This window comes from Leptonotus elevatus, chromosome 1 (genome assembly GCF_054856555.1).
Source record: "Leptonotus elevatus isolate MCC_2025b chromosome 1, RoL_Lele_1.0, whole genome shotgun sequence".
Lineage (NCBI taxonomy): Eukaryota > Metazoa > Chordata > Actinopteri > Syngnathiformes > Syngnathidae > Leptonotus > Leptonotus elevatus.
Window position 1 is genome coordinate 8421213 of NC_141239.1, and position 15243 is coordinate 8436455.

Below are 15243 nucleotides of genomic sequence, written 5' to 3' on the forward strand. Positions count from 1 at the left end.
TTACTTCTCCTCACGCAGAAACGCTCGTTCGCCCCGTTCATTTCCCCCCGCTCTTCTCAGGAAGTTCCACTGCACCAGGAACTACATCCACGTCAACCTGTTCTCCTCGTTCGTCCTGAGGGCCAGCGCCGTCTTCGTCAAAGACACGGTGCTGTTCGCGGACGAGACCCTGGACCACTGCTCCGTGTCCACGGTGAGCCCGGCGCCCCAATAGACGTCAAGTGTGCGAAAATGTTGACTTTAACGACGTCTACGAACCCGGCAGACGGCGTGCAAGTCGGCCGTGGCCTTCTTCCAGTTTAGCATCCTGGCCAATTACTTTTGGCTGCTGGTGGAGGGCATGTATCTGCAGACGCTGCTGGCGCTCACCTTTGTCTCCCAGAGGAAGTACTTCTGGTGGTACATCGTGATTGGATGGGGTGAGTCGGTGTGTTTGGTGTTAATTAAGGTGTCAGGAGTCGTCTTCATCTTGTCCGCAATGCGCTTGAAGGACGAAGACGCATCGAGCGGAGGACTGCTCGTATTGTATTAGTAAGTTAGGCCAATTCAAGTAGCGATAAGCAACCATTGACTCGGATCACTTTGTATCCAATTTGTAGAAGAAGTTCAGTATATCTCAGTTATTCAAATACATGTATTATTATTAAGTCTAAATTCAAATATCAAAATGTTAATTTAATAATAATTGAAAAAAAGTTAAGGTTATTCACTTTTGTCGTCTTCCATTTTATTCAATGTATTTTTGGTTGCATTATAAATAAAATGATTTATTGAAATTTTGGAGAAAAAAAATTTGTTTTTAAAAAATAGCTAAGACCAGCCATTTTATTGTTTTATTATAAATTTGGGATGTTCGATAGCCCAACATTTTTTTAGAACAATACCAGTACGTGTACTCAATTCTTGTGAAGTCACCAATGCCGATACCAAGTACTGATACCACTAGTACTTTTGATACATAACATTTTCCAAAATAACAATAACAGATCATTATTTTTAGACAGACCGACTTAGGCCACGTTTGCCCACTCCCAGCCTGGTTCTCAGAATTTATCTAAGTCAGCCATCTTTCAGAATTTTTTTAAGTCCAACCTCTGGAGCCTCTGCAGGGGGGGCTCCCGCCCTCCCGCCTGTTGTATCTGACAAAGAGGCGCAAAATTGCATGAAAGTGTTGTCAATTTTCTATCGTCGCTTTAGCAAGTACCTTGAAATAAGGCTTAGTTATTTTTTTTATAAGATGTGGTTTGTCACCTATTAAATGTTTTCAATATTAAATCTCATTCACTGCCATCCCAATTAAAATGGATCTTTGATGCCTATAGCCGTCAATGGCAGTGAACGCGTCAAGGTCAATTGCTAAGCAACATAGAAAATGAATGGATCGATGTTTAATTTTGTTTCATTTTTTTAAATTCAAATGAATTAGATTGAATTTGTACATGTTTTCATATTTATTACTTTATGCTACATTGTAAATTAAAATACTTCCCTTTTATTAACTCAAAACGTTTTTACGTTTTATTATAATTGATTTTTGAAAAATATTTTTTGTAAAATTAACATTTTATTATTTATTTTTGGTTAATTATTTTTATGGTATATTAAGATTGTAGTGATTAAACAATGAAGTTAAACATTAGTCAAAAAGTAGACCATTTCATAGTTTCTACATTTTATTATAATGGATTTTTTAAAATATATTTTTTAGTAAAATTAACATTTTATTATTTTTTGTTAGTTATTTTTATGTTATATTAAGATTGTAGTAATTAAACAATGAAGTTAAACATTAGTCAAAAAGTAGACCATTTCATTGTTTTTATGTTTTATTATAATTGATTTTTGAAAAATATTTTTTGTAAAATTAACATTTTATTATTTTTTTTTTTTAATTTATCTTTATGTTATATTACAATTTTAATAATTAAATAATTAAGTTAAACATTAGTCAAAAAGTAGACCATTTCATTGTTTTTACATTTTATTATAATGGATTTTTTTTTAAATATATTTTTTAGTAAAATTAACATTTTATTATTTTTTTTGTTAATTTATTTTTATCTTATATTAAGATTGTAGTAATTAAATAATGAAGTTAAACATTAGTCAAAAAGTAGACAATTTCATTGTTTTTATATTTCATTATAATGAATTAAAAACTTTTATTTGTAAAATTAACATTTTTTGTGTGTTAATTTATGTTATATTAAGATTGTAGTAATTAAACAATGAAGTTAAACATTGTGTTTTATCCTGCCCTTTGGTTGGTAATGTCGTTCAAAATTGTGCGTATTCTCTTTTGATCACTGTTTGCCTGTCGCAGGCCTCCCGTCGACTATTCTCATCCTTTGGGTGCTGACCAGATTCTTCTATGACGACAGAGGGTAATCATATACAGTATACAGTACAGTAGGTTGTTGCATTTAGTCATGACACAGCAAACAAACTAAATCATCATTTATTTGACATGTGGCTAGTTGCTGGGATGACACGGACAATGTTGGCATTTGGTGGATTATCAAAGGTCCTATAACAGCGTCCTTGCTGGTGAGTTGCTCGTGTTTTTTTCATGTGCAAATATTCAAAATGGATGGCTTTTGCTAATATATCGCCGTCATATCAACCAGGTCAACATCGTCATCTTCATCAACGTGATCCGCATCCTTGTCCAGAAGCTCAAATCTTCCGCCATATCCGGGAACAACGACACTGGACATTTTATGTGAGTCACAAAGGATGACATATTGAGATGGGCTTTGATGTGGAAAAAATAGCTTTTGATTTGGAATGAAACTCTAAACTGGTAGATCAAGCGTTCTTCGCAAAAAGCTTCTTTCAACATTGCACTGATTGAATTTGAATCAAGTCTTTGATGTCGTCAGCTTGCAAGCAAAACCTCCGCCAAGGTCAAACCCTCAAAAAGGAGGGTCAATCGTGTCATTGTTTTTGACCTTATACCATTTAGAAGATATAGACGTCAAAAATTAATTTGAACTATTTCTATTAGTTTCATTTTGTTAACAAGAGTATGAAAACCTAAAAAAAAAATGTATTGTATATTTAGAACAGATATAAAATTTGTGATTAATTTTGAGTTTAAATAATTAAGTAATTAAACAAAAAAGAAAATATTATAAAAAAAAATTAGAGGCGTCAGACGATGACATTTTGGAATTGTAATTAATCGTATGACTTCAATAGTTAACTCATGACTAATCACATTTTATATCTGTTCTAAATGTACAATACATTTTTTTCCCTAGGTTTTCATACTCTTGTTAACTAGTGAAGTCATGCGATTAATTACGAAAACAATTTAATCGCCCGTGCCCCTCACTTTCAATCATCTTCTTTTTTTTAAAGTATTTTTTTAATTAGCTTTTCTTTAAAAAAAGAAAAGAAAACATATCAAATTAGGGGCGTTAGGCGATTATTTTTATAATCTTAATTAATCCCATGACTTCAATAGTTAACTCATGATTAATCACAAATTTTATATCTGTTCTAAATTCAAAACAAATTCTAGGTTTTCATACTCTTGTTAACAAAAGTAGGAAAAAAATATGAAACTAATAAAAGTAGTTCAAATGAATTTTTGACGTCTATAGCCGTCAATGGCAGTGAATGAGTTAAGATGACTTACCTAACAAATTTGGTGAATTTAATGCTACATGCTAATGCCTTTTACCCACACATAGAGTATACAGTAAAGTCATACACATGATACATGTCCACATAATTATTTATTGATTTATTTATTTATAATTTAACAACAACAAAAGTATTGTACAGGTTGTGCAGAATGTGTATTGAGACCTTCTATTATTCCTTTGGATAACATTTGTATTTGATTAGTGCTCAACTGAATGAATTCAGACGGGAATACCTTAAAAATAGCGCAATACCAGAAATAGATTTATCACCCGACACGATTGTTCAAAGAAAGTGTCAAAAAACTTTTAGTAACACACATATTGATTTAAGTACAATATATTATACAGGCTTGTGAGAAAACAACCTTGCTATTATGACAGAAGTCTGTGCATAATAAGTCATTTAAAAATATATATTTATATGTCTATAAATCTACAATTGAAATCATGAGAGGGTCAAAACGGCCCCATCATAAAAGCAGGATAAAATAATAATTAAAGGTCATACAAAAAGAAACATAAGAAATATCTGTTCCATGGTCAAAATGTCATCACTGGATTATAGTACTAACTAATATAATAGGAAACAACAAAATGTTAACATGCTAGCAGTTGGTATGCTAACATATAGCAAGATAGCAACCTGAGTCGTGAATACAAAAAGCCGTTTGAAATGGGTTTAATTATTGCCCTGTCATCATTTAATCTAATGACAATTAATGCTAACTTGCTTGCAGTTGGCGGGCTAACATATAGCAATATGAAAGTGCTAGGATAAGTGCTTGGATCATTTTACATTTTGCCCTGTTATCAGTTAGCTGCTACATTCAATGTTAACTGTTTAAATGGCAGCATGCTATTGCTAGCAGTTGGTATGCTAGCAACCTGAGCAGAAAGGGCGTAGGCCATTCGATAAGTATTCAAGTATCGTTCCAAATGACAATTGACCAAATGCTAACATGCTGGCTGGCTATTTATTTTACTCCTGTCATCTGTAACTATGTTCAGTGAGAATTGCTGAAATGGTAACATATTAGCGGTTAGTATGCTAACATATAGCATGATAGCAATCCGAGTAGCAAAAGCGCTAAGGCTAATTCATAAGGGTTTTACATTTACACTTTCACTGAAAATGTCTAAAATCGTAACATGCTAGGAGTTGGGAAGCTAACATAAATAATAAATGACCGTCACTAACAAATTACGTTATCAACAATTCGTGGCTAAACATTGGTTCCAGGTGCCACAAATATGGTTTTAAAACCCATTAATTATAGTTTCAATGCAATTATTATTTTTTTTACTAATTTTGTGGTCGACTTAACTGAGTTAGCCAACTTTTCCCCCCCCAGACCTAAAATAATAAGACCCCCTGGACTATGGAACTACGTAGTAAAATATGTAAAACTGTAGACTGCCATTTAAATCAAATGTTCTGTATTTATAGCACATTCTGACTGGAAAGTTGCCCCTGCCAAGATGGCCGCCACGTATCTTGGTGGGCCGCTACAGCGCGCAGCTACAGACATTTCTTGTCTTTAAACACAGTATGTGTGTTAGACGTGCTAGCTAACACGCAGCTATATCCCATTATATTATACTAAAAAATTCAACTCAACTTTCAGAGGCATGAGTTGCTGTTTTCTCTCATGACATTTAATCAACTGATTGGAAATTTACATGCGGGTCTCACTTGACATTTCAAAACAAAAGGATGCCTTGATGAATGATTTTTTTCCTTGTCATCTCCCGTGTGAATTTTGTTTTTTTTTCCTCAGAAGACTGGCCAAATCCACGCTCTTCCTAATCCCTCTGTTCGGGATGCACTACACCGTGTTCGCCTTCTTGCCCGAGAACACGGGCGTGGCGGCCCGGCTCTACATCGAGCTGGGCCTGGGATCCTTTCAGGTACCACCAGATCCTAAAACACAGCAGGCATTTTTTATTTATTTTTTTATGAAAAAATGCTGCCCTTTTAATTTAGTTTCAAAGTTGTTGTTTTTTTTTCAGGGCTTTGTAGTGGCTCTGCTTTACTGTTTCATGAATGGAGAGGTAAGCCAGATGTGTTCAAACGTGAATCCATTTGAAAGTAAATATTAAGCTTTTTTTTCCGTAATAAAAAAAAAATAATATATATATATATATATATATTTAAAAAAATATTTAAAACCGTGCAGCAAACTCTGACTTGACAATCGCACCATGTTTTTGTGGTTCAATTACGAATACAGTTCAGCATGAATCTCCCTTGCTTCCCAGGTGCAGGCGGAGCTGCGGAGGTGGCTTTGGAAGTGTCACAACCAAAGTCGGCGCACGCCAGCCAAGCGAAGCATCAGTCAGGTTAGTGTCGGAGCACGCGGGGGGCTTCGGCGGCCCCCCTCCACCGGCAACATCTACGCCGTATGACCGTAAGCAAACACTGAAGGGACAATTCAATTCACGTTTTGGGGTGGAGTGACTTGTGTGCTACACTGAGCCTTGAGAACACTTGTTGTGTGTATGATGTGTGTAACATGTTTTATTTTTGTTTTTGGGTGCCAAATTTAAATGATTACAAAAAAATAATGTTAATGAAATAATAAACTATTTTTTTAAGATTATATTTCACAATTGTTTTACATATTAACTCATTTCCTCCCAAAAGCGTATGAATATATAAATATATATATAAAATATATTTATATATAAATATTACCGTGGTCCCAAAAAACGTATTTATATGTTTTTTTTTGTGTTTGTTTTTTATGCTAAGAGCATACAGATGGCTTTGATGCAGCCCCTGAACTGAAGAGAACACTTGAAACAATGGAAGTTATTATAAAAAAAGGTCAGCAGGTGGCAGCAGAGTATAAGAGATCAACCAGGGCCATGTTGCAACAAACTCTTTTTGCCAGTGTTTTAACAGGAATGTGAATAATGATGAAACTTAGCTTCTAATGCTAATTACTGCAAAAACAAAACAAACACACAAAAAAAGCAATGGAACACAATATTCTGTGGGCCTTGCAAAATCTGTCAAAATCCAGTAATACAGCCGGGAGCAAAAGCAGTTGCTTCAGTGAAAATGGCTGGGAGTGAATAAGTTAATAATATTTTTTAGTCTAAACAAAATGGCTTTAATTGTTATTTGTGTATTTTTTTTAAATACTTTTGTTGTTGTTGCTGTATTAGAATAAATAAAGCAAACAAGAGTAATAAATACAGTAGTCTAAATTTTTGAAAAAAATCTGAAGTTGTCCAAATTTGGGCATGCGATCATTATGGGTCAATTGTGTTTTTTTTGTTGTGTTTGTGTGTGCCAAAATAAATATTTTTTAAAAGACAGTAAAATAAATAAGTTAAATTATTTGAGATTATAGTTCACAATAAAAAAATTCCAGGGTCAATTCATTTTTTATTGAATTTTTTATTTTAATGATTGACTCATTTGTTCTTATTTAAGTGGCTTGATATGTTTTCTTGTACTGTGTGCATTTTATGCTGTTCCTCGTTGTCAACATGCTATCTAATTTGGCACTAAGCGAGTTACCAAACGTCAAAATGGCATCTAAGTTGTTAGATGAAGCATTTCTGATGACAATACTCTCGTGTCTTACTGTACAAATCCCAATTCTAATGAAGTTGGGACGTTGTGTAAAACGTAAATAAGAAGCAAAACACATTTACATTTGACATAACATCCCGACTTCATTGAAACACGGGTTTGTGCATTTTAAACCAATTGTGGAACTTGTGTTTTGTCGTCTATGTTTTTACTGTTACTGTACAGTATCATTAGGCACTTTGTATCAGCACACGCTGATGTATTGTCACAGTATTTTACATGCCATTTTATACCAAATACGGAGAGAAAGAAATGTTTGTGAATAGGGAAAAAGCACAGTAATAAATTGAAAAATGCATTTAGGGTGAGAATAAAGAATTTGTGGTTATGTATTTTGAGACTGTAAAATATTTGAGTCCTAATTCTGTTTAAATAACATTGACAATTATTTAGAAGCACCGTTCCAGTCACGCAGGGACTGCAGAGCATAGCATAACATTAAAAGTAATGCAAAATATAATATATGATGTACTAAAATATAAACAAAAATATAGCAAATTTAAGTTACCTTTAATTTTTTTTAACTCAATTGTATTATGTTTTTTTTTTTCAAATCCATTTGTACAAAAATAAATAAAATAACAAATTAATTGAATTTTAAATGATTTCTACTGATATTTATACGATCTATTTGAAAAAAAAATACAATTAACATTTGTTACAATAGTAAAAAAAAAATAAAGAAATAATGTAAACTACCAATCAGGTCTGACAATTTTGCACATATTTATTGAGCATTCAAATGTACACAACATTGACGTGAATGTCGGACGTCACTTTTTACGACAGATCGTCACAGAAAGCTGGATGACCAAATATCCTTTTCTTTTTTCTTTTTTTATCTATATACATTTACTTTTCTTATAATGCACGTCATTACAGAGATGTGCATCCATTTCACTATCACGCGCTCACTGACTCGAGCGTTCAAAATGTAGTCGTAACACTGAGAGGTAAAAAATATGAAACAAAATACACAATAATACTGTATATATGAATGAACACCATATAGTTTCATAGCAGGCATCATAAAGAGCAGCTGAGCGACAACTGTACATTCAAAAATGCATTGGCAATAAACAAAAATGTTCACAGTTAATCAAACACCCAAAAATATTTTACACACTTTTAATATTCATTAAAAAATGTCGTCAATTGTTTTCTAGCCAAGACCAGTTCCCTTTGTAAACAAGCCTGTTACCCTAGCTTAGCTTAGCTTAACTTAGCTTAGGCTAGCCTAGCTCCGTTTGCGCTATCCACCTTCTAATGATCTCAATAGCTTTTGAGGCGCTTATAAAAAGTTTAAACAAAGTGGTAGCTTGACATTTTGTGTTCGGGGAAATTGTGCTAAGCGAAGCTAACGAAGCACGAGCTTGTCACCTGGCGCTCAACAAGCAGTTGAAAATTCCCTGAAATGTCCAACTATGGCCTTCTGCGCTCTTTTCTTTGACACCTATAAGTGAAAATAGCACGCGTGTGGTCAGCCGAGATGTTGAAGCGCAATGTCACGCAATGTGAAGCGAAATGCTAACAAAAGTGCTTCGACTCCTCAAACAGTTCACAGTTTGTTGTTGGAAATAGGAAATATCGGGACTTCACAGAAGGCACAGTAACAAAATCACAATGTTAACACGTTTTTTTGTTGTTGTTGTTGAAAATCATTGTACATCAGGCCATCAATACAAATTGGTAACGCTAAAACAGTAGATGCTACCCATGTCTATTTTTTAAATAATTTTTTATTTTTTTTTTACAGCTATTTAGCATCAAAAACATTGTAAATAAAATAGCTAAAGCTAGTAAAACAAATGGATGTGTGGCTCATTTTTATTTGAGAAAAAAAAAATCATCTAAAATCATGAAATTGACAAATTAGCCTAGTTAACCAACTACCATAGTGACACATGTTCCTGTTTATGCAAAATGTTAAATAGATGCGTTTCAGAGGGTATTTAAAAAATATATATAAATTTTTGACATTTTCACATTGATGTTCACATTCAGCAATATTACGTGGAACGTCCCGGCCATTTTGATTCTGAATTTGAAATGTGCCGTTCATGCCACTGACAATGTTGACGGTCATTTTAATTAAGTTGAATTATTGAAATTGAACAAGAAACAATTCTAAATGTTTTATGTCTATTTTATTATTATTATTTTGTACAATTGGTTTTATATTTATGTAATGTATGATTCATGCCATATACGCCATAGTGACAAGGGCAACGTTTTTTTTGTGTGGTGTATGCCAAAATTAAATAAATAGATCTAAAGTCAGTAAAATATTTTTTACACACATACAATACAAATATAATGTAAAATAAATAAATATGCTCAGTACATATATTTCATGGCACAATTGACAATTTAATTAACTGATATTTATTTCACATTTTAGTATTTTATTTTATTTTTTTAATAAATGCGTAAATCACATTTATTGTTTTTGTCATTTCGCAAACTATCAAGTTAGCTAGCGGCTAACTAGCAGTACCGTGACCTCTTTTGTGAAAATGAAGACGGATGCGTTCATACTAGCTAACGTTGGCTACATCCACTTCTTCTTCTTTTTTTTTAAAGAAAAAAAAACACGCGACTGCCCCCTTGTGATGGGCACAGATACAGCACACACGCAAAGTTAACAGCTTTGACATGGTCGTTTCCATCCGAGCTGTATTCAGACTCAGAGTGACAGCTGGTGATAGTGCACATAAGCAGCAGCAATTGTTTTTTTTTTCACATACAAAAAAAATAATGAAAATCATAATTTAAAAAATGTTATGGTACAAGTCGCACATTCAAGCAAACATTAAAAAACATTACGTCACTTCACGTGAGATCTCAGCAAATCGCGTGAGACTTCAGCTCATCTACAGATCCACGTATTAATCCCAGCAATAATTATACATAATTAAAAAAAAAAAAATGCCACGCCATTACATGTTTTTCAGTCGTCTTTAAACAGTAATAGGACTTTATTTTAGTATTATTATACAATGGTTAATTTTTCTTTCTTTTTTTTTTTACACCTATGAAAGTTGAGAAAATGTTAAAATGTAAACTGTACAGCTCTAGGCTCGGATGAATTCTTTTGACGTTGTTTTCTATAGGGGAAAATATATTTTGAAATTTGAATTTGCTGCAATGATACTTTTATATCATTATTATAAATGTACTAATAGTGACTTAATACTGTAATAATTTTACGGGTTTAAATATTAATGAAAGAGGGTGAATGAAAATGATTATTTTAAAACATATATACATATATTATATTTTTTTTTTTTATGTGAAATCGTTGGATCGGCTGTACTGTCTTAATTTGCCAATTGATCAATGACGTCATTGATTGCTTCCACGAAATAAGAAATTACATTTTAGATTTAATATTTATCAGCAATTTTTGAAGATTCCCGCCCCCATGCATTTCAATTGATGTCAATTATGCGTGCGTTTTCACTATTCGTGGACCGGGCTAGTCCCTATCCGCCGTGAATGGTGGCGGTCGACTGTAAATATAAAAGTCTTTTGAATATATATATAAATATATTAGTCCAACTTCTGGTCGAATTGATTATCGCTTTTGACCGACCGAAAAATCCTCATTGTGTAAAGCCTAGTTATACAAATATTGAATTGACTATACACATGAAAATGAACCTTAAAAAGATGATAGCTGCGCTTCATCATGATAATAATAATAATAATAATGAAAAAATCACACTAACATACAGAGTAAAGCACAACACTGTACATTCAATGCAGGAAATGGCTTTTTCTCAATGTCCATTGTAAAAAATTAAAAATAAATAAAAAAAAAAGACGAGTGAGGCACTTTTTGTAGACGCACGCGACGGTGGGCACGGGATGCACGGCGAGTTTGATATCCTTGTACGACGTGTGGAAAGCTGCAGATGAAGTCACAAAAATGTCATGGCACTGCTCTATTGCACTGAAGAATTCATAGAAAAGTCATTCATTTTGGCACGACTTAAATAATCTCCATATTGAGTCGAATATGGCATGAGATCTACAGATTTGGGCTCCAGTTCCTTTTTTTGTTGTTGAAACTTTACATTACAATAATTGTTATGCAAATGCAATGAGAAGACAAATCTACTTCTTTACACTCAAAATATTTACAAAGTCCACAATTTTTTTTTCTTTTTGGTGTATTTTTTTTTATGTGTTATCTTTTGACATACTCAGTACTTACGGCTGATTGTAGAAAAGTTAAATGGAACATTTAACTCATTCACTGCCATTGACGGCTATAGATGTCAAAAATTCATTTGAACTATTTCCATTAGTTTCACTTTTTTTTTTCATTTTTGTTAACAAGAGTATGAGAACCTAGGATTTTTTTTATTGTACATTTAGAACAGATATAACATTTGTGATTAATCATGAGTTAACTATTGAAGTCATGCGATTAATCACAATTAAAAAATTTAATCGTAATTAATCACATTGATTCACTCACAAATGTTATATCTGTTCTAAATGTACAATAAAAAAAATCTAGGTTTTCATACTCTTGTTAACAAAAGTGGGGGGAAAATTTAACTAATAGAAATAGTTAAAATGAACTTTTGACGTCTATAGCCGTCAATGGCAGTGAATGAGTTAAACAATGAGCATTTTAGGGAGGGGCTTTAGGGTTTATATTTGGGTTGGGTTGAGTTTAGGGTTAGATTTTGGGGGTAAAGGTCACAAGCAAGGCAAAGGTTTCTTTTACCTTTAGACTTCTATGGCACTTAAAAGCACATTGATATTCACTGTACACAAAACCTAATTTGACCCCATCAAATAAAAAAAGAAAAATGTCAATAATTTACAATGTCACCTTTGATTGTTTTGAATTAAATCCCAAGCGCGCCATTGAGAGAAACTTAAAATGAAAAGTACTCATATGCCAGGGGGCCACTTTGGTCTCTTCCGCCCGGTGTGGCTTCATTCAAAATGGCTGACGTCTGGCGGCGAGGGTCACGTGATCACACGCTCAAGTAGGCAGGCTGATGTTGGCGCTCTCCGCCAGCGGGCTGGACATGCGGATCTGAGAGCTGCTCTTGCTCAGGATGGACAGCTGCGTCCCGCCGTTCACTCCACTGCTGGCCAGCGACGGGTGCCTCTGCTGCTTCAGGTCCACGGCAAAGTATCGGTTCACCGTCCAGCTGCGCCATTTCCTCTTGATCTCTGACTGCACCTTCAGGGAGAAACTTCACAAGGTCATTTTTACATGTACTTTAGGCAGCGACTCATCTTTTAGTAACGTCAAATGTCCGTTCGTATTGAAATCACGAATAAAAAACTTTTCATTATTCACTCATAATATTGTCAAAGAATGCTGTCAAACAAAATATCGTTTGTTGATTTGCTGTGATAGTTATAATATAAATATTTTTTGTTGCCGTTTTTACTAATATCCTAGTATATTTTTTTACTCTTGCACATAACACAGATTAAAATAAAAAACTAAACCTAATTAATTAGTTTTTAATGAAAAACTAAGCTTTAAAAAAAACTAAAACTAATGTAAAATTATTATTTTTTCAAATAAATTTCAATTCGGTCATTTTTTTCATTCATTTGTAAAATAAAAAAGACACAAAAAAATTAATTAAAACTTCATAGTATTTTTCAAATCTTGCACATAAACACCCAAATAAAAAAAACTAAACCTAATTTAATTTTTTTTAATGAAAACTAAGCATTCAAAAAACTAAAACTAATGCAAAATGATTTTTTTTCTAATACATTTTAATTCGATCATTTTTTTCATTCATTTGTAAAATGAAAAAGACAATAAAAAATTTATTAAAACTTCATTGTATTTTTTAAATCTTACACAAACACCCAAATAAAAAAAACTAAAACTAATAAAAAAAAAAATGAAAACTAAGCATTTAAAAACACCTAAAACTATTTCAAATTAACAAACATAAATAATAATATATATATATTTTTTTTTTCAAACAGACTCAAAACAAAATAAAAACGAACTAATTCCAAAACTTTTATACCACTGAACCATAATAAAATCTTGACATCCCCCTCCCCAAACGTGCTGTGTCAAATCCTCAACCCAATGCACTGGGTATAAATAATAGGGGTGTGCCCCAAAAACAATTATTCTCATAAGAATCTCGATTCTCATTTAGTACGATTCAGAATCAATTTAAAATGTCCCCAAATTGATTTTATTTAAATAATTTTATACTGTCTTGCCTTTGTCTGTGTATGCCTTTATTTGGAGCGCTGTTCATGTTGTACCCGGTTTGGCCACTGAGGGGCAGTGTGGTTCCACGCGGTCTGACACACTGTTAAGTTGTAGCCACATTAAAGAGTAGAAGGAAAAAGTCACGCTCAAGTTATTCCAATAAAAGTTGTTTTTTTGCAGCGTGGAGCGTGAGTGATAAAAGTGCCGCAAGTAGCGCGCTAATTAGCATTAGCGAGTCAGACTGGAGTAGATCATTACAATTCCTTGCACATCTATAGATTGAAGCAAAAATCATTGTCAATCAAATCATTTTGAACCCAAAAATCGATTCTGAATCGAATCGCAGGCCCAAAAATCGGAATCGAATCAAATCGTGAAACATTGAAAGATTCCCACCCCTAATAAATAACCCAGCATTGGCTCAGTCCCTTTTGGACCCTGAACAAGTCCCCCCCACAGTTCATACTGTGAAGCTCCCTCAGTTTGTCATTGTTTTCATGTTTCTTGGACGTCATGTGACATCAATAAAGTCATCTGAATCTGAATCTATCCGACTCCATTTGGAATACTTTCAACCCCAAAATGAATCAATCTTGATCTGTCTGCATATTTTGACAAGTATCCGTCTCCTCAAAAGGATGCAAGGCAGGTAGCACAGCTTACCTCTCCGTTGAGGAAGCAGTAGAGAACAGCGACCACAAAGCCCTGCATGGGGGCAAGCGGAGAAGAAGTTTAGGATTTGTATTTTTATTCCAACATTCAACGAATGACTTTGTTTGACCGACGTCATCTCAACGTTACCTGGAAGGATCCGAGGCCCAACTCGAAGACCAGCCGCTCCCGCTTGCTGACGTCCTCGGGGGAGAAGGCGAAGACGGTGTAGTGAATTCCAAACAGCGGGATGAGCAGGAGGGTGGAACGCGCAAGACGCCTGCGCAGCGCACACACACACACACACAATCGCACTGCATCAGCATATATAAGAAAGATATCTCAGCACAAGCACAATAATGAACATATGAGCTTCATTATCGGTATTATTACGCCAAGTGTGTGGGAAGGAAACCTTGAAGCCATTGTTGGACAACATCAACACGCAACAAATAACACACAACATGAACAGTATGACGGCAGACACACAAAGGACAAAACAGGATGTGACCAAAGCACGTCTAAGGGGTATTTAGTGGGATTTTGTACGCACACACAAAAATGCAGCAACTTGTAAACAAATGACATATTTTGGGGTTGCTTGAACAAATAATTTAAAAATGAATAATGTTGGAAACATTCTTATTCTTAAGTCCCATAATAATAACAATTTAAAAAATCCCATAATAATAATTTAATAGTTTTAAATAAATTATGTATTTGGTAATAAATAAGTAAATGTAAATACATGAAAGCATCCCTTAAAATTTTTTAATGTAGCAATAATAAATACATAAATAAATATTATGAAATTAAATTAATAAAAATAATAAATATTATGAAAATAAATCAATAACATTATGATTAAAAATAATAATTGCAATAATTGCTGGTATAAAAAACAAGTTTTAAAATTATTATAAAATAGTAAATTAATGAAAAGAATGTTATAAAAAGAAGTGAATAAACGGAAATAAATAAAAAAAACGTGTCCAAAAATGTGAGCAATTGTAAATTATTTGTGAATTTTAGTGTTAAATTTTTTTTACGGCTATAAACGTCAAAAATTCATTTAACTATTTCTATTAGTTAAACATTTTTTCTACTTTTGT

General features: G+C 33.3%; 2 protein-coding genes across 8 annotated transcripts in view; one reads left to right on the forward strand and one right to left on the reverse strand.

Annotated features, from left to right (window-relative positions):
- ghrhra (growth hormone releasing hormone receptor a) overlaps positions 1 to 7567 on the forward strand; it is a 31357-nt gene extending 23790 nt beyond the window's left edge. For 2 of the 4 annotated variants that reach the window (XM_086073154.1, XM_086073133.1), the window contains exons 6-13: positions 61 to 193; positions 266 to 419; positions 2324 to 2384; positions 2478 to 2547; positions 2628 to 2722; positions 5432 to 5561; positions 5646 to 5705; positions 5913 to 7567. In XM_086073154.1, the coding sequence (XP_085929280.1) occupies positions 61 to 193; positions 266 to 419; positions 2324 to 2384; positions 2478 to 2547; positions 2628 to 2722; positions 5432 to 5561; positions 5646 to 5705; positions 5913 to 6059 (850 nt within the window). In that variant the 3' untranslated portion in view covers positions 6060 to 7567. The remainder of the gene's footprint in view (positions 1 to 60; positions 194 to 265; positions 420 to 2323; positions 2385 to 2477; positions 2548 to 2627; positions 2723 to 5431; positions 5562 to 5645; positions 5706 to 5912) is intronic. The other 2 variants (XM_086073148.1, XM_086073142.1) reach the window with 2 other exon arrangements.
- A 392-nt stretch (positions 7568 to 7959) lies between these two features.
- The window catches only part of LOC147180581 (pituitary adenylate cyclase-activating polypeptide type I receptor-like), a 31272-nt gene continuing 23988 nt past the window's right edge, over positions 7960 to 15243 (reverse strand). For 2 of the 4 annotated variants that reach the window (XM_086072671.1, XM_086072654.1), the window contains 3 exons: positions 14282 to 14411; positions 14144 to 14185; positions 7960 to 12466 (listed from right to left, as the gene is read on the reverse strand). In XM_086072671.1, the coding sequence (XP_085928797.1) occupies positions 12263 to 12466; positions 14144 to 14185; positions 14282 to 14411 (376 nt within the window). In that variant the 3' untranslated portion in view covers positions 7960 to 12262. Of the gene's footprint in view, positions 12480 to 14143; positions 14186 to 14281; positions 14412 to 15243 lie in introns of all 4 variants that reach the window. The other 2 variants (XM_086072662.1, XM_086072644.1) reach the window with 1 other exon arrangement.